At 41.9% G+C, this 23,967-nt stretch overlaps 2 protein-coding genes across 2 annotated transcripts in view; one reads left to right on the top strand and one right to left on the bottom strand.

Annotated features, from left to right (window-relative positions):
- Window positions 1-6,457: 6,457 nt before the first annotated feature.
- Window positions 6,458-14,002, top strand: LOC139454255 (transmembrane protease serine 11D-like). Its single transcript, XM_071235866.1, has 7 exons — window positions 6,458-6,546; window positions 6,778-6,860; window positions 9,203-9,425; window positions 9,661-9,878; window positions 10,757-10,900; window positions 12,936-13,093; window positions 13,737-14,002. Exons 2-7 carry the CDS (start codon window positions 6,809-6,811, stop codon window positions 13,911-13,913), a joined length of 972 nt encoding a protein of 323 aa, XP_071091967.1. The 5' UTR covers window positions 6,458-6,546; window positions 6,778-6,808; the 3' UTR covers window positions 13,914-14,002.
- A 5,840-nt stretch (window positions 14,003-19,842) lies between these two features.
- The window catches only part of LOC139454254 (DDB1- and CUL4-associated factor 11-like), a 34,058-nt gene continuing 29,933 nt past the window's right edge, over window positions 19,843-23,967 (bottom strand). The window contains exon 17 of the mRNA XM_071235865.1: window positions 19,843-23,841. Within this exon, the coding sequence (XP_071091966.1) occupies window positions 23,671-23,841 (171 nt within the window). The 3' untranslated portion in view covers window positions 19,843-23,670. The remainder of the gene's footprint in view (window positions 23,842-23,967) is intronic.

Below are 23,967 nucleotides of genomic sequence, written 5' to 3'. Positions count from 1 at the left end.
AATCAGGTGTTCGTTTAATTTATGCACATAACTTGACATGCATACACAGTCAGTAGCCAGTCAACGGAGGGTGTAGGATCAAAACAATGTTCATTGGACCTGTCAATTAAGGCAAGAGGCGAAAAGAACTGCAACAGTCAGACTGTAACGAACCGGAAGTAATATGACCGGGAGAAGGCGGCTGTTTCAAATAACATGGTCAGTTACGGCCAGATTCAAACATTACTTTCCTGAATACGGTAAAACACAGTAGGAACAATGCTAGTCAGAAATGAAACATGAAAGTTGAACCGCGGCGAGCGGGTAAAAAACAGACGAGCGAGTCTGCACGTTTGGGCTGTTTCATTCATTCTCGGCCTTCGGTTTCAAAAGGTAGCTTACACAATGAATATGCATGAAAGTCGTTAAATGTCCTGTGCATGACGATACACGTGAGGAGAAGGGAATTCCCTCGACTGTAATATTGGGATTCCCCGACATTCCGCAGTAATAAAAGTAGTGCGCCTCTGTGGCCGTGGCTTAATTTTTTTTCATTCATTGGGAAATGAATGCAATAACACGTGACCAATTCAGCTAATCAGAATGCAGGAATTTCAATGAACACAACGAAAATTTAATTTATTTGTTCAACACACACACACACACACACACACACACACACACACACACACACACACACACACACACACACACACACACAGACTGTAACGAACCGGAAGTAATATGACCGGGAGAAGGCGGCTGTTTCAAATAACATGGTCAGTTACGGCCAGATTCAAACATTACTTTCCTGAATACGGTAAAACACAGTAGGAACAATGCTAGTCAGAAATGAAACATGAAAGTTGAACCGCGGCGAGCGGGTAAAAAACAGACGAGCGAGTCTGCACGTTTGGGCTGTTTCATTCATTCTCGGCCTTCGGTTTCAAAAGGTAGCTTACACAATGAATATGTATGAAAGTCGTTAAATGTCCTGTGCATGACGATACACGTGAGCAGAAGGGAATTCCCTCGACTGTAATATTGGGATTCCCCGACATTCCGCAGTAATAAAAGTAGTGCGCCTCTGTGGCCGTGGCTTAATTTTTTTTCATTCATTGGGAAATGAATGCAATAACACGTGACCAATTCAGCTAATCAGAATGCAGGAATTTCAATGAACACAACGAAAATCTAATTTATTTGTTCAACACACACACACACACACACACACACACACACACACGCACGCACGCACGCACGCACGCACGCACGCACGCACGCACACACACACACACACAACGCTTTGGGGAGCTTATGGAAAATTTATCATTATAATTCTTGAATTATTCAAAGATGGAGGTGCGAGGTGATTTTATTTGGATTCGTATCGGATCGTGATACCAAGCGTAACGGATTGCTTTATTACATCCAACACACTATTCATTATATTGTTAAACAAACCAAAATATCTGAGTGCTTAGAGCATGCTTAGGCATGGACTACAGCTCTATATAAATGGATTGTTGTTGTTGTTGTTGTTGTTGTTGTTGTTGTTGTTGTTGTGTGATCCTGGCAGTCAGGCTGGTTAGGCTCATCATCAGCTCAGGGCCCTTGCCCCCTCAACACGCAGCCCAGACAGCGAATGGGACTTCTTGAACCCACCCAGAACTTTTCGGAAAATGTGAAGACTCCCCAACACTGCAGCCTTCTGCCAACACTTCTGTTGTCGTCGTCGTTGTTGTTGTTATTATTATTATGTACAATGATAAATACAAAATGCAGCAAAGAGGGTTTGGTGATCCTGGCACAGTCAGGCTTGTCAGGCTCATCATCAGCTCAGGGCCTTTGGCCCCGCTACACGCAGCCCAGACAACGAATGGGACTTCTCCCAGGAAGCGCTGCCTAGTCAAACCCACAGTGAGAGTTTCGGAGAATGTAAAGACTCCCCAACACTGCAGCCTTCTGCCATAAACCAGATTGTCAGAAGGGCTGTGTTTCTGAAAGCACAACAGATTGGGAGGTACCAAACCCGAGGCATCGAGAATAATTGGGAGTCGAACAACTTGGTACTTGGGATGCAAGCGTGACATTTCGAAAGCGAGGTCCGCATATTTGCCATGTTTCTCCTGAATCGTGTCAATCACATTGATGTCAAACCGGACTGAGAGATTTCAATGATACACTATATAGTATACGATTTCATTGAAAAGGACACGGTCAGGTTTGTTGGCCTGGATACGTCTAAGGCTGTATACGGGTCTATTCCATAGAATTTCATAATTATCTTTTGCCATGACGAACTCTACATATAATTGATCGTACCATGCATGGACCTCTGAGTCAAGACCACAAGACGATAATAAAAGGATCGATTCACGCCGATCATGTCGCTTAAGATAATGTGTTTGTGCCACAGTTGGTCATCCACTGACAAGGTGTTGGGCAGTCTCATTAAATTCATTGCATAATCTCCATTTCATAATTACGTTTTGATGCAAAATCCCACACAGACGGTTTCGGGATGGAAGTAACTGGTCCTTAGCAAAAAACAGAAAGCCTTCTGTTTCACTTTTCAGGCCAGCCGACTTCGTCCAAGCGAAGGACTCTGCTTGTTCGCTGGTCATCTCAACACACTGCACATAAACTCGATGCAGTGGTCATTGAAAAACCAAACCTGTTCCGATTTGATAAGACACTTCGCTTCGTTAACTCTCATTTCTCTTCCGTCCAGCTTTACGGAACCATCCACAAAATCAGCATTGACATTTAGATCATGACCCACACCCTTCGCTCGTTTAAGAAAACTGTGTAATGCCTTGATGAAAACATTATTAGTCTTGACATGTTTTATAAGAGAATCACCAGACAAATAAATGTGTGCAAAAGTGCACATTACAATTTAGTCATGAAGAGCCTCCACGTTAATCAAACCATAGCCTCCCATTATAACTGGTAAATATAAGCGACTGAGGGAAGGCGAAAAAGAACTTTCTCATGCAAATTTTGTAAATGGTGTTGCAAGGCCATGCTTTCCCTTTTCGCGAACACCTGGTGTTATCACTGATTTTCAGAGGTCCATTCATATAATTTTCACAGCTATTTTGCTCTTGACGCCAAAAGAAATCTGTTTCTGCCAATCATCGGAACTGGTTACTTTCTTCCATTGACAGTTGGTATTTGTTGCAATAGTTAAAGGACTATTACGATACAACTAAATAATTGTACCACTATTGCAAAAGTCCTTGGATTGGTGACCGCGTTCGGAAGCTTGGCTCCTGAGAGTTTCTAGGACTTCGGTCTTGCCCCACACTGAAGCACATGTAACACACGTGGTGTCTCCTTGGGCAAGTTAGTTTGTTCGAAAGGTGTCCGGCTCATCATCAGCTCAGGGCCCTTGCCCCCTCCACACGCATCCCAGACAGCGAATGGGACACTGAAGCACATACAACACATGTGGTGTTTCCTTTGGCAAGTGGGTTTGCCTCTTTTCACCCAGCAGTGAATGGGTACCCGGTAGGATGAGGGGTTGTTAACCTTCCAGCGCATAACAGGCAGTTATATACTCCCCAGGGAGATGAGAATGATCCACTGACCGGGGTAATAAAGTCTAAGCGCTTACAGCATTCTTATGCATGGAGTACAGCGCCATATAAATGGGCTACTGTTGTTATTATTATTATTATTTGCGATAATATGGCGAGTACAAATCCACAATTCACATTTCATGGCAAATTTTGGTTGTCCTAATAAGACACTATTTCCTGGAACGGATACCCAACATGTTTTGGTAAGACATATCTGAATTAATCAACAAAGAAAAAATCATTTGCTACATCCATTGAAAATATCGATAGGGTAGTGCAGTGTCGATGTTAACTATTGACATCCCTCGTTGACATGTTGTCATCAGACCGCGGACTGTGGCAATAAATCTTTAAACCCTAAATCTACACACTTGCAGTCAATCGTCTGTTGGTGGCGTGTATGTGACTGAATATGTACAATACGTTTCAACAATATGTAAGTGTTCACATTACGCAAGATAAACATGTGTCTAACTCGTTTTTCAGGGTCTTCCGGCTAAACCGTCATGACATTGGACAAGGTTAGACAAGGTGGCGAAATGTAAAGACGTGAACAATAACGGTTGTAACAAGTAGGTGTAACGTCTAAAGCACTCACGGAAATGAAAAAAAACTGTTTTTTCGATCTCAGATTTTAAATAAATGCAGTTAATATACAAAATATATAAATATTCAAACAACTCAATTAGTACTAATTGGGCCTTGGAACAAATACAGCGTATCAAAGGTTTTTATGTCTTATTACACGTAAAAGTGTGTAAAAATGTGAACAAAACAGACTATTGTGAAACTGAGCATAACCAGGTGTTTGTAGATCAAGGCGAATGTCCATGACCTATGACACCTTGACGACAGGTGAAAACAGGTGCTTGAAACCCACGTGCATGTGATTTGTCAGTGGTTAAGTGATTTGTCAGTGGCATTGTGGGATAGTGAATCATCGTCAAAATATCAGAACGTAAAAGTAATACATTCCCTTCTCAAACAACAACTTGCATGTCATTATTATTATGTACGTAAACATAGCTGTTATTTTTATTGTTGTTTTGATAACTTTTTTTTCCAGGCTAATTTGCATAATGCCTATAGCCTGTTTCTGCCATGTCAATTTGGACTTAGTTTTATTTTTGAATGTTGAAAGTGCCTACAAATTACCTCCTGTAAAGTACATTTTGTATTGAGCACTGAGATAAAACTAGCAAATCCAGACTAGCACTTTTCCAGTTGTTTTGTTATTTCGTATTTACATCTACGTAATGCTTTGTGTCGATTATTAAATCCAGCAAAACAGGGTTTTTTCATTTCCATGAGTACTTTAGTCCGGAGTACCTGTGCTGAATCTTGGCCCGATATGCACATTCTTTAACGTATTGGTTATACCGTTAGTTTCGGGGACCTGCTTGTCGTTGGTTCGAAATAGACCAATTATCATCATTGATTCGTCATACCCGTGAAGATTCGGGGTAGAATAGGTCTTCAGCAACCCATGCTTGCCGTAAAAGGCGACTATGCTTGTCGTAAAAGGCGACTAACGGGATCGGGTGGTCAGGCTCGCTGACTTAGTTGATGCATGTCATCGATCCCAATTGCGTGGATCGATGCTCATGATATTAATCACTGGATTGTCTGGTCCAGACTCGATTATTTACAGACCGCCATCATATAGCTGGAATATTGCTGAGAACGGCGTTAAACAACAATCCAACCAACATTGATTCGTCAACACCACAGTCATGGAGTCATGGATTTCACCAAGTGGTAAACGTGAACGATCGGATCAATGTTGGGCTATTTTGTAACATGAATACTGTTCAGAGCAGCGTTACACCCAACTCACCAAACAAAGGGATACATTCATTTCACCATCCACTGACGATACGGTTTGCTTTTTCGCCTTTACCTTTGCTCTTGATCCTCATGTATCCTCAAACAAGTAACACGGTGTCGGATGACTAACATACACGTGAACTCACGCATACGTATTTTCGTTTAAGTTTCTGCTCTAGACGTTTCTCATGGTTTTCTTAAAATAATAATTCATTGCCCCTCCCATCCGTTGGGTGAGTCAGTTGTATGACAGTAAAATCATCACACGTCAGGGTTGGGTGCACACACACTCATGTCCGTTGTGGGTCGCAGCTGGTCTCACTTCAATGATAACATACTCAGATACATCACAGATACAGCAATATTCCAGCTACATGTATATGACGGCGGTCTGGAGTTTGGATCAGACAATCCAGTGATTGACACCATGAACATCGATCTAGGCAATTGGTATACAATGACATGCATTAACCAAGTCAGCGAGCCTGACCACCTGATCCCGTTAGTCGCCTCTTACGACAAGCATAGTCGCCTTTTATGTCAAAAATGGGTCGCTGAAGACCTATTCTACTCCGGATCTTCACAGGTATTATCAAAACGTGAGAACATAAATTCAACAAATTGTATTAATATGCCTCATTGGACACGATTCTTTACCATTCTTGTTTCGAATCTTTCACTTATTTCTAAGCAATTGTGATGGCACACAGTACATTTGCAGCATTTAAATCAAGGGCGTGCTTCCTGCCCAGGTTGTCCTTGATAGCTTACGACTCGGGCAAGACCTTCGGTAAATAGGCGCAGCTTTATATCAAATGCTACGCACAACCCTTTAAATTAGACGCTTTTCAAAATGACACCCATGGTAAAACCTATTTATCATAAACCATAGCCTCGTAGTGTAAATGATTAACTTCAGAAAGCTGTCTGTCACGTTTAGAAATGGGAGGATGAGAAATATACGTCCATACAACTGACGCCCGCACCGTCATCTTGGCAAACAACTTGATCGGCCCAAGTACCGGTATTGAAAAGATGTATGTAGATTGTGATGTATCAAAAGGGCGAACTTGATTGACGAAAACCTTTTGCAGGTTCGTTTAAAGATATAAGACGAGTTGCTGCACTGCTATCCTGTACGACTGTTCACGAGGTTCGGTTCAATAGTATCATTTCATGTTCCGTTAAAATTCATATTAATGTTCAAACTATAAGACGGCTGCACGCACTTTAAAATTGAAGTTTGCTACCGTTGACGTATGTATGCAGCGTGGTTGCCGTGGTGAATATGTAAATACGGTGTATGTTGGTCAGTGGGTGGGGTGTAGCTAAGTCAACACGTTCTGCCTTAACTCACCTGTCATCTCGTCCCCTTTCTTCGCAGCTGCTGTCAATTCCCACATCAGCCTCACAAGATGGCCGCTCTCACCATTACGCTCTGCCTTGCGCTATTTGGAGCCGTTTTGGGTAAGTGAATTTACATCAAATTGTTTGTTACTCAGGATGGTCGTGAAAATGAAAAAAATTGTAATTTTTTCATGCGATTAATTTTTTTATGAAATGGTTTCTGTCTTTCATATTTTGAGTTACTGTATGTGAATTGATAAACGAGGCATAATTCAGCGATTATGTAGCCGTTATGAACCGGGTCCGCTACATCAATGTCAAAATATAATACGAGTAAAATGATACTGTGGATTCTGTCAGTTATGGGAATATTGGGTTGGTTGGTTGGTTTGTTGTATGGCACCGCACTCAGCAATATTACAGCTATATGACGGCGGTCTGGAAATAATCGAGTCTGGACCAGACAATCCAGTGATTGACATCATGAGCATCGATCCACGCATTTGGGATCGATGACATGCATCAACCAAGTCAGCGAGCCTGACCACCCGATCCCGTTAGACGCCTCTTATGACAAGCATAGTCGCCTTTTACGGCAAGCATGGGTTGCTGAGGACCTATTCTACCCCGGAATCTTCACGGGTCGGGAATATTGGGACTACCTATAGCTGGAGGTTTCAATTTCAATATATAAAACATCTACTTCTGAAAGTAAAATATAACGAATACCCCCAACATGTAGCCTGTAATACTAAAACAATTAACAACACCATAGGTATTTTTAAAAGGGAGGGGTCCAAAATATCAAAATCCTTTCTCCTCAGTGTGTATGGGTGATGGGGTTACATTTGGTTTTCAAAAAGGGGGTCCGGACCCCTGGACACCCCCACCAAAACCCTCGTTTGGATCTGCCTAGGAGGGATTTAACCATTATATTTGGGGGATGCTGCCATGATTTTAACCTAATCTATTCATTGAAAAGACCTAGAGTACATGCGTGACTAAATGTCCTTAGCACCTGGCTCTAGGTAGAGATTTGTTTCATATACTAAATCATTTATTAAAGCGAACCATGTCTGAACCTCTATAACTCGGACTCCATTAACTGATACGCCTTATGGTCACGTTGGGTCACCATCACCTTATAAGGACACTCCGCTTGACTCGAACTTGGGTTGGTTGGTTATTTACGCTGCACTCAGCAATATTCCAGCTATATGACGGCGGTCTGTAAATAATCACAATCCAGTGATTAATATCATGAGCATCGATCCACGAAATTGGGATCGATGACATGCATCAACCAAGTCAGCGAGCCTGACCACCCAATCCCGTTAGGTCCAACCCGTGAAGTTCCGGGGTAGAATAGGTCTTCAGCAACCCATGCTTGTCGTAAGAGGCGACAAACGGGATCGGGTTGTCAGGGTGATGCATGTATCCCAATTGCGTGGTTCGATGCTCATGATATCACTAACTGGATTATCTGGTCCAGACTCGATTTTTTTTTAGAGTGCCGTCATACAGCTGGAATGTTGCAAACAAACATAGTAAGGTCCCACAGAAAATACATAGTACATAGATAAATATTTTCAATGGCTCCCCGCGTTTCAATTTAATGTATTGCTTAAATATTCCTACTCTTTCGCATTGTAGCCACGAGTTTATTCAAATCGTATGTACTTAAATATAGTTAATGTGTACCTGCACAGGCTACGTGTTTGCCTTGAACCCTCTCTCAGTCTGCTATTTATTACCACACTTTAGAAAACCATAAGATGTTTTATACTTCAAACTGAAGAGAATTTTTAACAACAACAACAAAAACTTACCAAGAATCGTACTGTTTAGTCAATAGCGGGTGGCCCAGGGGTCTCAGGCGGCGTCTTGGGCGGCGTAATTCGCTGTGCAGAGTTGCGCGCCCTCGGCACGCCAGAAACCTATTATTGTTGGCTCGAATCCCGGTTCGCCCCGATTATATTTCAAGGTTTGTGAGTGAGTGAGTTTGGTTTTACGCCGCATTAGCAATATTCCAGCAATATCACGGCGGGGGACACCAGAAATGGGCTTCACACAATGTACCCATGTCGGGAATCGAACCCGGGTCTTAAGCGTGACGAGCGAATGCTTTTAACCACTAGGCTACCCGACCGCCCCTCAAGGTTTGTGGTAAACGTCTGACACCTGCGTCACTTCGGGCTTTCCTCCCGCATTAAGCTGACACGCCGTGATATAACTGGAATAATGTTAAAAGCGGCGTTAAACCCAACTCACTCACTCACTAGGTGTCCCAATCCGTGCCTGGAAGGCACAGAAACGCGGCGTAAAACTTGCTCAAATATCCCTCTTGTTTTGTTCCTACCTCATATATAAAATATTGAAATGCTTCTACATTTGCTGGTACAGGAGTGCCTCAGTTTATTTCGTTTAATCAAAAGTGTGTTTAATTTTGTTCCAACCAACAGGCCAAGACTGCGGTCAGAGTCAGTTTTACCCAGAAGGAAGAATCATTGGCGGAGTCCCAGCCTCGGAATGCAGTGTTCCGTGGCACGCACATGTCCATTTTGTCACGGACAACAAAAATCCCCCTTTGAACCCTTACGGACTCAATGCCATCAACACCCTCAACTGTGGTGCAGTTATCATTGACGAGCTGCATGTGATGATATCGCCAACGTGCATGTTCCTGTAATATATATTTGCAGTTTTACTATAGTTATTCTAGTGACTATAATAATAATAATAATAATAATAATAATAATAATAATAATAATAATAATAATTTGACGACGACGACGACGACGACGACGACGACGACGATGATGATGATGATGATGATGATGATGATGATGATGATGATACCACTGTTACTCACTGATGTGCTCATGATGATGTTCTCATATTTTTCTCATTGATTTTCCAGGTATGGAACAGATGTGCAGAATCTTCTCGCGAGGGTACTGATCGCAGCTGGAGATAATGACGTCAGCATCTATCCAGAAACCACCACTTCAGGCTCCACCCGGGAACAGTTCCGTATTCCGGAAGCCATTTACTTCCAGGACGAGTACACCATTAGAAACCAGGCGGCCCTTTTAGCATCCATCAATGCGATCACTGACGACTTCAGAGCATTTAGAGGCAAGTTATCAACGGACCATCCTTAATTATCCATTGAACTTAGATCTCCGTTTGATAATTACAGTGGAACAGCTGGACTTCGAACAGTAACATAATTTCAAAATACATAGTTAGATGATTGCACTTCCAACAGTAACATAATTCCATTGTGCGTAGCTGGTTGCACTTCCAACAGTTACAGAATTCCATTGTGCGTAGCTGGTTGCACTTCCAACAGTTACAGAATTCCATTGTGCGTAGCTGGTTGCACTTCCAACAGTAACAGAATTCCATTGTGCGTAGCTGGTTGCCCTTCGAAAAGAGGTTCGGTTTGGAAGAGATGTCACCGCCTCCAGCCTTCATATCACTTAGCAAAGAATGTTTCTCGCTCATGGGTGTAATTTGATTGAACGTCTATGTAAGTGTCGTGCCTTTGGACTCGAAGCTATTATAAGGCATCGACCCAGGGTATTTGCCATAATACTGTGAAGGCATGCCAACAAACTGACACAATTCTCAGTGGCAATCCACTACACCTCTAAGCTCCTAGTATATGATGATCAGCTCATCAGACTTGTGATGACCCAATGGTCGATTGCGCTATTATTCGCTATACAGAATTACGCCCCTTACACTTAACAGGATGTCCTGATCGTTTGATTATGATCCTTGGTATATCAGGACAATTGCCACCCGGACAATTGCCACCAAGATCATTTCCCACCCGGACAAGTCCTACCTAGGACAATAAATACCCACCTTGCCACCATAAGCTTGCTCGTTGATTTAACCAAAGTGGCAAACATTTAAAACCATTTTGTGATGTTCCCCTGCAGTAAACGGCTTTAAACCAAATCACTCACTCATTCCAGATACCTCATATTCTCTGATTATTTCAGATAACCAGTGTGGGATAATAAAGGTGACCGAACCGTTCGTCATGAACCAGTGCGTCAACAAAGTATGTTTGCCCACAGCGTCTGACTCTGCCTGTACTTACAAGGGATGTATACACACTGGGAACGGTCTTCGCACAGAAACATGTAAGTGTTTGTGGTCAGCCAGGGATGTATACACACTGGGAACGGTCTTCGCACAGAAATATGTAAGTGTTTGTGGGCAGCCAGGAATGTATACACACTGGGACCGGTCTTCGCACAGAAATATGTAAGTGTTTGTGGGCAGCCAGGAATGTATACACACTGGGACCGGTCTTCGCACAGAAATATGTAAGTGTTTGTGGGCAGCCAGGAATGTATACACACTGGGAACGGTCTTCGCACAGAAACATGTAAGTGTTTGTGGGCAGCCAGGAATGTATACACACTGGGAACGGTCTTCGCACAGAAACGTGTAAGTGTTTGTGGGCAGCCAGGAATGTATACACACTGGGAACGGTCTTCGCACAGAAACGTGTAAGTGTTTGTGGGCAGCCAGGAATGTATACACACTGGGAACGGTCTTCGCACAGAAATATGTAAGTGTTTGTGGGCAGCCAGGAATGTATACACACTGGGACCGGTCTTCGCACAGAAATATGTAAGTGTTTGTGGGCAGCCAGGAATGTATACACACTGGGACCGGTCTTCGCACAGAAATATGTAAGTGTTTGTGGGCAGCCAGGAATGTATACACACTGGGAACGGTCTTCGCACATAAACATGTAAGTGTTTGTGGGCAGCCAGGAATGTATACACACTGGGAACGGTCTTCGCACAGAAACATGTAAGTGTTTGTGGGCAGCCAGGAATGTATACACACTGGGACCGGTCTTCGCACAGAAACATGTAAGTGTTTGTGGGCAGCCAGGGATGTATACACACTGGGAACGGTCTTCGCACATAAACATGTAAGTGTTTGTGGGCAGCCTGCTGTCTCTTCGCTACACTACAGCTGATGTCCGGCCATGCTACCGTGAAATTGGTCACATTCGTCTGTGGTTGCAGTGGGTTAGTATAGGTCCCTAACAACATATTGATGTCATAAAATATATGATCCGTGGGCCGGGTTCGGTGACTTTATTGACTGCATGTCATCGTCACCATCTTCCCGAGGCAAGGGTGGGAACTGCAATTTTATCGTCAGATAAGTCCCTTGTCTCGGGAAGATACATCGTACCTCGATGACGTGGGGCGTTGTTCACAATACCAATCACAAGTTGATCAAGTCCAGGCTCAAATATTGACAGGCCGCCGTCGTATAGCCCGAATGTTGCTTACTGCTTAATAATGAATTAATATTTGTGCAAAGTAGCCCCACTATAAGGGACACCTGGAATATCAAAGACCCTGGGCTACGATTGCTTTCTAAAACAGGTCCTGATATATGTTGACGGTAATCGAGCGCTTTTGTGCTACTGGCCGCTTTCAAATATTGATGGTGCCAACCCCCTCCTCCCCTGAATCCTAAATACCATCTAAATACCATCTAAATACTGTAAGCGACTTGCATGCACGTATGAGTGTGTGACTGCTTGTACTAGTTCCGGACTGGTGCCGATTTAAAAATGCTAACCCACTGAGATACCATGACACAGTTTAATATGAATACCCCACTGGGACAGAGTATACTAACTCCGAGCCGACCAGTCCTTGCTTTAGCCCCGTAATGCCGACCGAGCGACAGGCATTCTTTTGGTATGATGCGACTGGAGATCGAACCCCTGACCTTCCACTCTCCGGGCGGACGCTCTACCATTTGACTACGGAGGTGGTCTGACTTCAGTGAGGAGGGAGTTCTGGTCACTCATGAATCAATCGGTGATGCCTGTGGATAAGATACAATTATTGGTACCGGTTGATCGATGGTGTTCGAGTGTAAATAGAACAGACCAGCTCTCAGCTATACGAAGTGGTGGGGTAGCCGAATGGTTACAGCGCTCGTCCCAACGAACGCACCGTTTCGATTCTCAAGGGTAGAAAGAGTAAAGCCCATTTCTAGTGTACCCTGTCGCGATGTGCCTTGAAATACTTGATTGCTTTTCGAACAAGTTGAGACTTCCAATGTATGTAGCTGCACATATTCATTTCATATTTCTGTCCTTGTATTTATTAAGAGATGTCGTTATTTCTTTTCTAGTAACCGGTTCAGAGCCAACACGGAACAACCAGACCGACATTATCCGCATGACCGCTCTACCCCCTGCTGCGTGTGCTGTGCTGGAGGCCATGGGAAAAGCCCTCCCTGCAAACGGGGGTCTCTGTGCCAAGTCGGAGACCGGTGGAGTCCCATGCATTGTAAGCGACCACTCGCCAAGACCAATATATCAGCCTCGTACCATGTGATTGTTACGGGGCACGGTAGCAGAGCTGCGTCCCAAAGGGGTGCCTGAAATCCCGGTTCGCCCTGATTATGTTTCTAGGTTTGTCAGCACCATACCCGTGCCCTAGGGTTTCCCCCAGTGGTCCTGCATCACTTTGGACTTTCCGCCCACATCAATCTGAAATGCACTGATATAACTGGAATACGTTCAAAGCGGTGTTAAACAAAACTCAATCACTCACGCACCTTAAGTGTCACACCAATGATATTTCCGGGTAAGAATATAGGTCCTCGGCAAATATGTTGATTGTTTGGTGTCTGGATCATTTGTGTATTAGATGGTTACCATGTGTGTATCGAATATTTGTTGGATAAACCTACACATTGCTATGGCGTCTGGCAATGGTAGGGTTCGCACACGTCGCCTTATTTCATAAGCCTATCAGAAACCGAAAGGTGATGAAGCGTTGTGTATTCAAACCCGTTAAGTATTGACGATGTTGAACATTTAAGCGATCAGTTGTTCTCCATAGCAACATTCTAGTCATATATATAACGGGACCATGAAGTGTCCAGGATGAAAATACGGCTATTTCCATTTACATTTTTTGTTTTCAGAATGACAATGGTGGTGGGCTCGCATGCTTCAACACCGACACCCAACGCTGGTTCCTCCAGGGCACTGCTCTCATCGACAACTGCAACGCAGCATCGGCCTCAAGTTTCGCTGATATCTCTCAATGTCTTACCTTCATTAACGACACATTGAACGGACGCACTGCTCCCGCTGTGTAAAGTACAACAACCTCAAATGACGACCTATTACAGTGACTAGACTCAAAGCCAGTTATGATGCAATAAATAAGTTATTTTGTCAAAGTAAACCTCTTGTTTTCACTTACATTGTTTTAAGAAGTTATGCTGTGAACGAGGGAATGTTGTTTTAGGCTAGTGAGAATTTAGTCTGGCTGTAGGCCGGGCATGGCAAACCAGTGGTTGACTGTAAGGACAAAGATACACATTGACTGGACACGATGGCACAAAGTCAGATCGTTTTCGCCCTGGTTCGGTTAACCACATGGGTACAATGTGTGAAGCCCATTTCTGGTGTCCCCTGTCGTGATAATGCTGGAATATTGCTAAAAGCGGTGTTAAACCATACTCGTTCGCTGATTTCTTTACCACCTCCATTCTGAAAGTTTGATTTGTACAACTGTAAACCAACACAGTAAACAAATATTCCGTGGACGGTGCTCCCTTTTTGAGTGTCGATGCCCAGGCACGCAGAAACTAAAGGGGTGGGAGGTTTTTGATGCACATATGTACTGAAAATAATGACCCTCCCTAATTCTTGTCATAGTTTTTGAGTGGGGGCACGGGTGGCCCAGTCGTCTAAGGCACCGCGATTCTCTGTGCAGAGTTGTGTCCCTTGGGCACGCCAGAAACCTATGATTGTGGGTTCGAATCACGGTTAGCCCCGATTATGTTTCTAGGTTTGTCAGCACCATACCCGTGCTTGTGGGTTTCACCGATGTGGTAAATGTCTGAGACCTGCATCACTTTCCTCCCACATTAAGCTGACCTAGCAGTTGTGTATTGTGTGAAAGATAGTTTTAGTTTTTAAAAAGTTTTAAATCAAGACATTTTAAAAATATAACACCATGTGGAGGTATTCTTTTGGTGCAGACTAAGCGCCAGTACGATTCATTTTTATATATAAAAGCGCTAACTTAATATATTTTCAATTTAAACTTTCTTTCTCAGTCCACAAACAAGAGCATGTGTCATGAAAAACTAAGCAATTTCAACTGACTTAATATGGAGGAAAGTCGAAGGTGATACAGATCACAGAAATGTACAATATTGGGAATAAACTCAGGAAAAAACAGCGAGCACAGGAATGGTGCTGAGAAACCAAAGATCATACAAACACGAAACAGCATAAGGACATGAACAAATGGCTACTTCAACAGTATTTCTGTTATATCATGGCATGTCAGCATGAGAAAAGACAACATTAACATTCCCCGGCTGAGGTGAGGTGAGGTGAAATGAGGCTTCATATGGCGTTCAAGATGATTGCACTATATCGATTTGCATGCATGTGTATATGTGTGGCTGCTTGAACTAGTCCAGACTAATGCCGATTTTATAGTGCTAGCCCACCGAGAAACCATGCCGCAGTTTCACATAATACCCCACTGACACAGTATATTGACTCTGAGCCGACTAGTCCTTGTTTTAGCCCCTTAATGCCTTATGATGTGAAGGGTAAGAAAAAGAACCATCTTTCAAAGAACTATGGTATGACACGGCCGGGATCGAACGCATGACTTTCAGCTCTCCAGTCAGAGACTCCATTCACTAGACCATGGAGGCTGTCCACTCCTCGGCTGACTGACGCTTGGAAAAAAGTTGGCAAATGAAATAACGTCACCATTAATTCTAACTGTAATGACAATGAGGATTGTGACAAGAATGTTGTTTCATCGAAAGTATCTGTTTTGTTGTTCATGATGTCAATCACTGGATTGTCTGGTCCAGACTTGATTTCTTACAGACCACCGTCATATAGCTGGAATATTGCTGAGTGCGGTGTAAAACAACAAACAAAACATTTAAGCAAGCATGAAATGCTCATATCCCACTATGACATGTTCAGATGTGTGCAAGGCATTAGCCCCTATAAAGGTTCTTGCGAAGGAAACATTCTTTAACAATTCCAAACTATTAAAAGGCACCAGGTGCCAAGTTTTGTGAAGAAATATTGAACATTTTTCAAGATATGCTCCGAAACGAGCACTTTTTCAAAGCTGTTGCTAAGGAAACTAATTTTTGGAGAAAAAAAACTATCAAATGGCACCAGTTTATCACTAGACCAATCTATGTGCCAAGTTTGGTTTGGTTTTCAAGATCTGCTCCAGATACAACCAAAGTCGTTGCCATGAAAACTCATAAAGTAAACTTTTCAAAAATTCCAAACTATCAAAAGGCACCAGTTTACCACTTGACCTATCTATGTGTCAAGTTTGATTAAAATATCCCTCATGTTTTTTTTAGTTCTGCTCCAGAAATGAAACAGAAAGACTGAAGGATGGATGGACAGCACCCATTCCTATATTCCTATAAAAGTGGGTGGGGGGCCACAAACACACACACAGAGAAACTACACAACCACCCCCAGCCCCAGCCCAAATATCATCCTATCCACAGCTGGATTCGCCACTTTGTGATATAACTGGTATACTGTCAACAAAAGTAGCCTCAAACCCAGCTCACACCATTACACAGTAAGCAGCCCATTGGAGAGAACAAACAAATGGTCAAACAAACGCTGTGAAGGACCATCCATGGTCAAGACGACCTCCTGTCACATCCTAATGTCAGGGCACTGATTCAATTATTAAGATGACAGTCATCAGCAATGAGTCACATCCTGAAGCCACAATGACTACCCAATGGATGTCTGTCCACCAGAACCTTGAGGAACCACTTAAGAGCAGCAGGAATGGCGTCTAGGAGAGTCATCAATCATCCCCAACAAGCAGATCACCATCAGGGGTTCCGTTTGGCATGGTTTTTAGCAGGATGGGCTTGGAAGTGCAACTTGGAATCTAGGGCGCCTGACTTCTTTACTTGGTATGAATACACAAACCCCAGCCCATCAGTAATTTTTTTAATTAATACGCAGAACCACTGTTAATCTGTATGCCTAGTTAAATTGTCCAGATTAAATACTTCCTGGATTAAGTTAGAAGAAGAGGAAGAAGAAGAAGAAGAAGAAGAAGAAGAGGAGGGAGAAGAAGAGTGAGTGTATGAGTATGGTTTTACGCCGCTTTTAGCAATATTCCAGCAATATCACGGCGGGGGGACACCAGAAATGGGCTTCACACATTTTGCCCATGTGGCTAATCAAAACCTGGGTCTTCGGCGTGACGAGCGAACGCTTTACCAACTAGGCTAAACCACCACCCCAGGAAGAAGAGGAAGAAGGACAAGAACAAGAAGAAGGAGGCGGAGGAGATTGTCCATTGAATAAATGTAGAAGGTCCAAAAGATATTCATCCGGAAGGCAAAGTGTCCAGATTAACAGGGTCAGGACGAAGAGAATTTCACTGCATATTAATCACAAAAATCATAACTCAACACATTACATAAATGAACATCAAATTATGCATGTATATATTTTATTTTCAATTTTTTTATTTGTTTACACTTGAATACCCAGATTTATTTCTAGAATATGTTCAGCTGCCAGTGTCTCTGTACAAGAAATCAATACACACTGGACATAGCACTGGGCTGCTTCCTGACAGTGATGCCTGCTTTCCTAACCAGCAGGCATCACTAAAACTTGCCTCAAAACACATACAAGCTAGCTGGCAGGACATCATGACGTCATCAAGACTGATGTGACATCAACTGCTTGTCACATCACAATCGACTATGCTTGCATGTCGAGTTAACAAGTTCACAAGACTACTTGAATATTGCAACACAAAAATATTTGCCCAAAAAAAATCTCTGCATGTTGTGAATTCATAATGACATATTTGTTCTGTGTCAATTGTGCAGCAGTATATAGCAAGCCAAAGTACATTCAAGCTGTTATCATGCCCTGAATCCTGAATACCATCTAATTTTTCAGTCTGAGTCTCATTTACTCACCCCTGAATCCCGAATACTACTTAACAGAAATCTCAAAACCACATGTCCGAATTCACTTCACAAAGGCAGAATGTCAGTCACAGACGAAAACCTATAGAACAAATTGGTAGGGGCCTCAAAGGGTGGGATTTGTAGTTAAATTACTAAAAATGTAATCGAAAAAATATAATATATAAAGGAATTTTATTACGCACAGAAATCTGTTTTCTTTCAAATGATTCTTCATACCAAATAAGATTTTATTTGGGTCCCGCATACCACACTGCCCAAATAGTCGCAAAACAGACCCCCAAATCCTGCATACCACTCTTCAGCATCACAAGTTTTTGCTGCAAAAATCAAACATCAGACGAAGGCCCCATCCCCCAAAAAGTAACATCAGCCTTAATTTAGGAAATTTGATTTTTCCAACTCTCTTAGTGTGCAACATGTCAGCTTTTCTGTTAGCTCAACTTTTGTAAATGTCAAATATAGCATCCGATAATTGTCAATGAAATTTCTTCTAAAAACACTGAGGATCAACATAATCTCAAAATATATTTGTGTGTGAAGAGTCAGCAGAAAAAATGACTGTGAAATTGGAAAAAATAATCCATTATGAAAATATAGCAAAATATACTGAACAAAAAAAATTAATAGTTTGAGGGATATGTTAATGAAATTGTGTGCTCAGTCTTCATGGGAAAAAAATATCCCCAAACATATTCATGATCGGTAACTATTTTGTTCAGTATAGTTGAAAATAGGCTGGGAGACCTATGATCCAACACATACAGTTGAACCCTGTTATCTCGAAACTACTGTGCTCTAACTTTAAGATGTTCGGACATTTGACAAAACAAGGCATGAACTAGTAACAGAATTATTGATACCACAGCAATATGATTGCAGTCAAGAAATTAAGAGCACAACACATCAAACTGAAATGATTAATAACAATTGTCACAAATTATGTACAGTGTACATGCACCTTATCTCACCAATATCGCCTCAAGCTTGTTAATTCACAGCTTGGATATTGTGAGTAACGTATCGCAGCTTGGAGTCCTTTAATCTGACCTTCATTAGCGCATGGAAGTGCCGCCATGTATTAACTCATGTCTCCTCGCAATGTATTAGTTCTCAATAAAGAATACCATTACAAGATAAGAACATAATCGGTACAACTGGTTTAAAGTGCATAGGGGCGGTCGGGTAACCTTGTGGTTAAAGCGTTCGCTTGTCACGCCGAAGACCCGGTTTCGAATACCGACATGGGTACGATGTTTGAAGCCCATTTCTGGTGTCCCCCGCCGTGATATTGCTGGAATATTGCTAAAAGCGGCGTCAAACCAAACTCACTCACTCACTCACTTAAAGTGCACAGTACTTTTACAGCGATGTAAGACGTGTGAGGAAAGGTATTAGATAAACTTGCGCTTCTCTTAACTGTTAATGTGGCAAATGCCAATTTCAAGATAAAGGTACAAAATTCTATAGTACAGTCCAAGGAACAAGAATTCAATATATGCAGGCAAATATATATGCATTTGTATTGTAAGGCGGTCAGGACAGGAGAATAGGTTGGAGATATCTGTACATTCAAGGGAACAGGGTTCAACATAACTAAGTTTAACTGTAAATAATACATGTTACCGAGGCAAGGTAGTTAACTGACCGTAAAAGACCAGTTTCAACCCTTGACGAACTGGGCTGGAATTTCTGGGCTCATTAGGTTGAGTTATGTCACTTCCATTGACCAATAAGATTCCACTTCTCATATCACTTGTATTTGCCTCAAACAAAATGGTGGTGCCCAGTCAAGATGATCGGATCGATAATCAAAATCTTAATGCAATAAAACAGATTTTACTTTGCAAAGCACGACAAATCACACGAGCACCTTGATTAAAAAGATGAAAAGATTTGGAAAATATCTGTTGACGCCGAGTTGACGGTACACATGCTTAGCAAATCCTGCAATTGACCAAAATCTGCAAGGCAGTTCACGAATCGGATGTTGATTTTGGTACGCAATGTTGATTGGACTATGCATATGCTCGTTAGTCCAGCCAAAATTCCAACCATAGTTCAGCAATGATGAAAACTGGACTTTTAAAGTCAATTAACTCCCTTGCCTGGGGAAGATGATACAGCCCACTACAGCCACATGACTCATACTCTCATCTGTATACAAAGTCCTCACCACTGTACAGAATAAAAACATCTACATGTATATGTTACATTATGTACAGGTATTAGTTTATAATGAAAATAACATTTGATTCTTCTCGGAAACAGAAACACTTTCTCACTTGACATTGTAAAGATTTTCTTTTGAAGAAAGCTGTTAAATCAAATTTGAAAGTTTACTTCTAACAACAACCTTCTAGAGTTGTCTGAAAGTTCATATCACTGGTGTGAAAGACTGAAACTATAACCAGATACAATGGCTGTGTACTGTGATCTAGGGAAACAATGTAAAAAGTGTTTAAGAGAAATTTATTTTAGTCTCTTTTTCATTTTTTCTTCGTAAATTCAAATTTTCAGTTAAATTCTGTGCCTAACAACCTCTCAAAGTTTTCTCTTTCTGAACTGTGTAATTTCTGACACAAAGAATCATAGGCTAGATCCAGACAGCGTGAAATATACATATTTACCCTTCTTATCTACACTGTGTGACACACAAATCTTAAAAGTATTTTTTTTTTAAATTCAAAAGTTTGCCACCTAAAAATCCTTTATTTTATTTGTCCGAGTTCCGAACTTTCATTTAGCCATTTCATACAGAGGTGAAATATCAAGATAACTGCAAAGATTGATCGAGTCATAAAGTAACTTTGCCCTATCGTCCTGTGGCTTAACAGTTATAATGGTTGTCACGCTGGCACAACGTCAACATGTCCCAGCATTATGCCAGATCAGCAAACTGTTCTCTCTCTAACACTGAGGGAGAACAATTCTTCAATACAGCAGACTACCAATCTCATTAAAATGAGATCTTAGTTCTCGCTATCGCTAAACAAAGATCTGAGGACATCCCATAACAGGTCATGTCAGAACGATCTTTGATCCAACGAATCAAAGCATCGCTTACCAGATCATGAAAGTGACAGTCGGAATGTGTTTCCAAATCCTGCAACCTTGAAAACGTTAACACAGGGTATGTTAACACAGATAGTTCTCGCTATTGCTAAACAAAGATCTGAGGACATCCCATAATGGGTCATGTCAGAACGACCTCTGATCCAACCAATCAAAGCATCGCTTACCAGATCGTGAAAGTGACAGTCGGAATGTGTTTCCAAATCATGCAACCTCAAAAACGTTAACACAGGGTATTCCGAACGACAGTTACGGCCCGTACGACTGATTCCGTTAAAATTATAGTCTGTATCTCGCTTCCGAAGGATAAACATTTGAACGGAGGAGGTGTTGCACAGTGCATGGGAAGCACTGCCATACAATCCCAACCATATATTAGACATTCCGGAATGTTCGTTTGTTCAGTTTTCAAAATTTTAATCGAGAACTGTGTCAACATATTTTTCAAGCGTAGTCTGAAATGGAAGTCGCCAGGTTGAAACATGTGCCATAAAGCACGAGAAAGCTTCCTTCTGATTGGTCATTCCATTGGTCAGTCAAAGTTCGCGAAAGGGCGTTCTGATGTGACCCGTAATGGTATGTCCTCAGATCTTTGTTTAGCGGCAGCGAGAACTTAGATCTGATTTTAATGAGATTGAGCAGACTACACACTAGGAAGCCAATGCTGACAACTCCAGAACATCACCTTGTCAACAATAAGCAATATCAAGCTCCCTTGAGCCTGACACAAGTCATTGTTTATAGGTTGGAATTGCCACTGAGATTGTTACCAATTTTTTGCTTGTTTGTTTGTTTGTTTAGTTTCTTTGTTGTAAACACCACAATCAGCAATATTCTCGCTATATGACGACAACTTGTAAAGTCTGGACCAGACAAACCAGTGGTTGATATTATGAGCAAAGATCCATGCCACCAGGGGACGTCGGTAACAGAACCTGACCTGTCATTTCATTTAGTTGCTAAGGAATCAAAGGTTAAGCATAGGAAGCTGGGGTCATATCTGACAAGGTTCACTTACATGCAACCATGATAACTTTGTTAATGTATTGGGTTAAATCTCTGGGAAAATAGTAGGGCATGGACGATACACCAACTGTGAGATTCGATATGTGTCACGATACCATGCTACGATCTGATATATATAACAATATTTCATGTGCTCTTTTCTGTGGTGAGGAGGCCATCTTTTTTCATGGTCAGGATGGCCAAAAACCTGGCACACTGACACTTTACAGTTGGCAGTGTCAAAATATGGGGCAGTGGTTGTAAATATTTATGTTTTCACTCCTAATTTTCACTACCAATTAGTGTTTAGTATTACAGTTAGTGAAGCAAACATTTAAGGTAGGAGTCCATATTTTTTACTTTGTGGCGACTGTGTTCGATATTTGTTTTAAACCTAGGAAAATGCACTAAAACACAGGGTAATTTTCTCAAAACCACACACATCAATAGTCTTTGTACAGTCAATTCACAAAGCATATCTACTATCCCATTTGAAGGTATTCATACATCATTCACAGGTATTGATATTGGGCAAGACAAACACACTTGTGTGTTCCGATACTTTCACAGCCAAGGAAGAACAATGTTCCTGGTTCAAACCTAGGAAGAGGTTTAGTGATTCCACATCACATCATCACGATGTCTGTATCTTCATCTCTGGGCACACCATGTGCTTCCTATATCACATGTGCAATGGATGCCCTATTCAATCACTGATACATCATCTAAAACCTACAGAAAGTCTTTTATGTCAAGCAGACCACAAGAAGTCTGGTTGATCAGACACAAATGTCAAGAACAGTGTCAAATGAAAGCAAGTCAGACATCAATCTCATTCAAATCCGAGGACATCACATTGCGGGTCACATCAGAATGAACTTTTATCTGACCAGTCAAAACTTACCAGTTTGGAAAGTGACAGTCAGAATGTGTTTTCTAATCATGCAACCTCGAAAAGGTTATCATTCTGAATGACAGCTATGGGCTGCACGACTGAATCCGTTAAAATCATTGTCTATCTATTGCTTCAATGGGATAAACATTTGAAATGGAAGAGATTTTCAATAATTCTTGTAAAGTAATACCATAAATCTATAAAAGTCAACTTTCTTTTGTTCAGTTTTCAAATTCTGAATGCAGAACATTGTCAAAATAGTTTTCAAAGCGTAGGCTGGAAAGGAAATTGCCAGTTTGATACTAGTGCTGTAAAGCTAGAGAAAGCTGCTTTCTGATTGGCTAATGATGACTTCTTGTTAGTCATTTCATTGGTTGTTGGATAATGTTGACTTCTTGCTACTCATTTCATTGGTTGGTCAAAGTTCGGGATAGGTCGTTCTGACGTGACCTGTAATGGGATGTCCTCAGATCTCTGTGTAGCCGTACCGAGGCTGAAGATCTGGTCCTAATGAGATTGTTCAGACATTTTCAAGTGTCAAATTAAAGCCAGTCTGACACTTTTAGTACAAACAACTATGTTGTAAAACTGTTTTCACCTTGTTAATACCTTAAACTTAGACATGGATATATCAACCAATCCACAAAATCAAAATCATCATCATGCTAACAAGGCAAATAACAGGTTAGCCAACCACTGGCGTTCTGTTCTGCCAATGATCTGAACACAACAACTACCCTAAGTTTATGTACACTATGGGAATTTCAACGGTCGTAAATCTCCAATATCCTTCATATCAGGCCCTTGTGACACTGTCATATTGAAGGTCATACTCTTGCCATACCAGCCAGCCGTGTATCATTCGAGTTAAGACTTCTTGTTGCCATGGCGACACTGGCACTATGACAGGAGATCCCTATATTGTGTCTCTCGTTGTGCCTTGGCTCGAAGTCGGCTACTGCGCCGAGCTCGTGATGGTTTGGAGTCCTGGAAATTACAGCATTCCTCATCATCCTGGAGATCCATGGCATCTGTGCTAAGGTAGTCCCACTTGGCCACCGTCCCATCCCACTGGAAGACAAGAAGAAATGCAGGGTTCATACAGATGTCACACACATTATCAACTTGTTCAGTGGGCTTGACTGTATTACAAAGTCATGTGCCTAAAGGGTGGTGCTCACTAGACACCGACCATCA

Source organism: Haliotis cracherodii, unplaced genomic scaffold, assembly GCF_022045235.1.
Source record: "Haliotis cracherodii isolate W230 unplaced genomic scaffold, xgHalCrac1.p SCAF_10, whole genome shotgun sequence".
Taxonomy (NCBI): domain Eukaryota; kingdom Metazoa; phylum Mollusca; class Gastropoda; order Lepetellida; family Haliotidae; genus Haliotis; species Haliotis cracherodii.
Note: the sequence above shows the minus strand (reverse complement) of the source record. Positions and strands in the feature narration are given on the sequence as shown.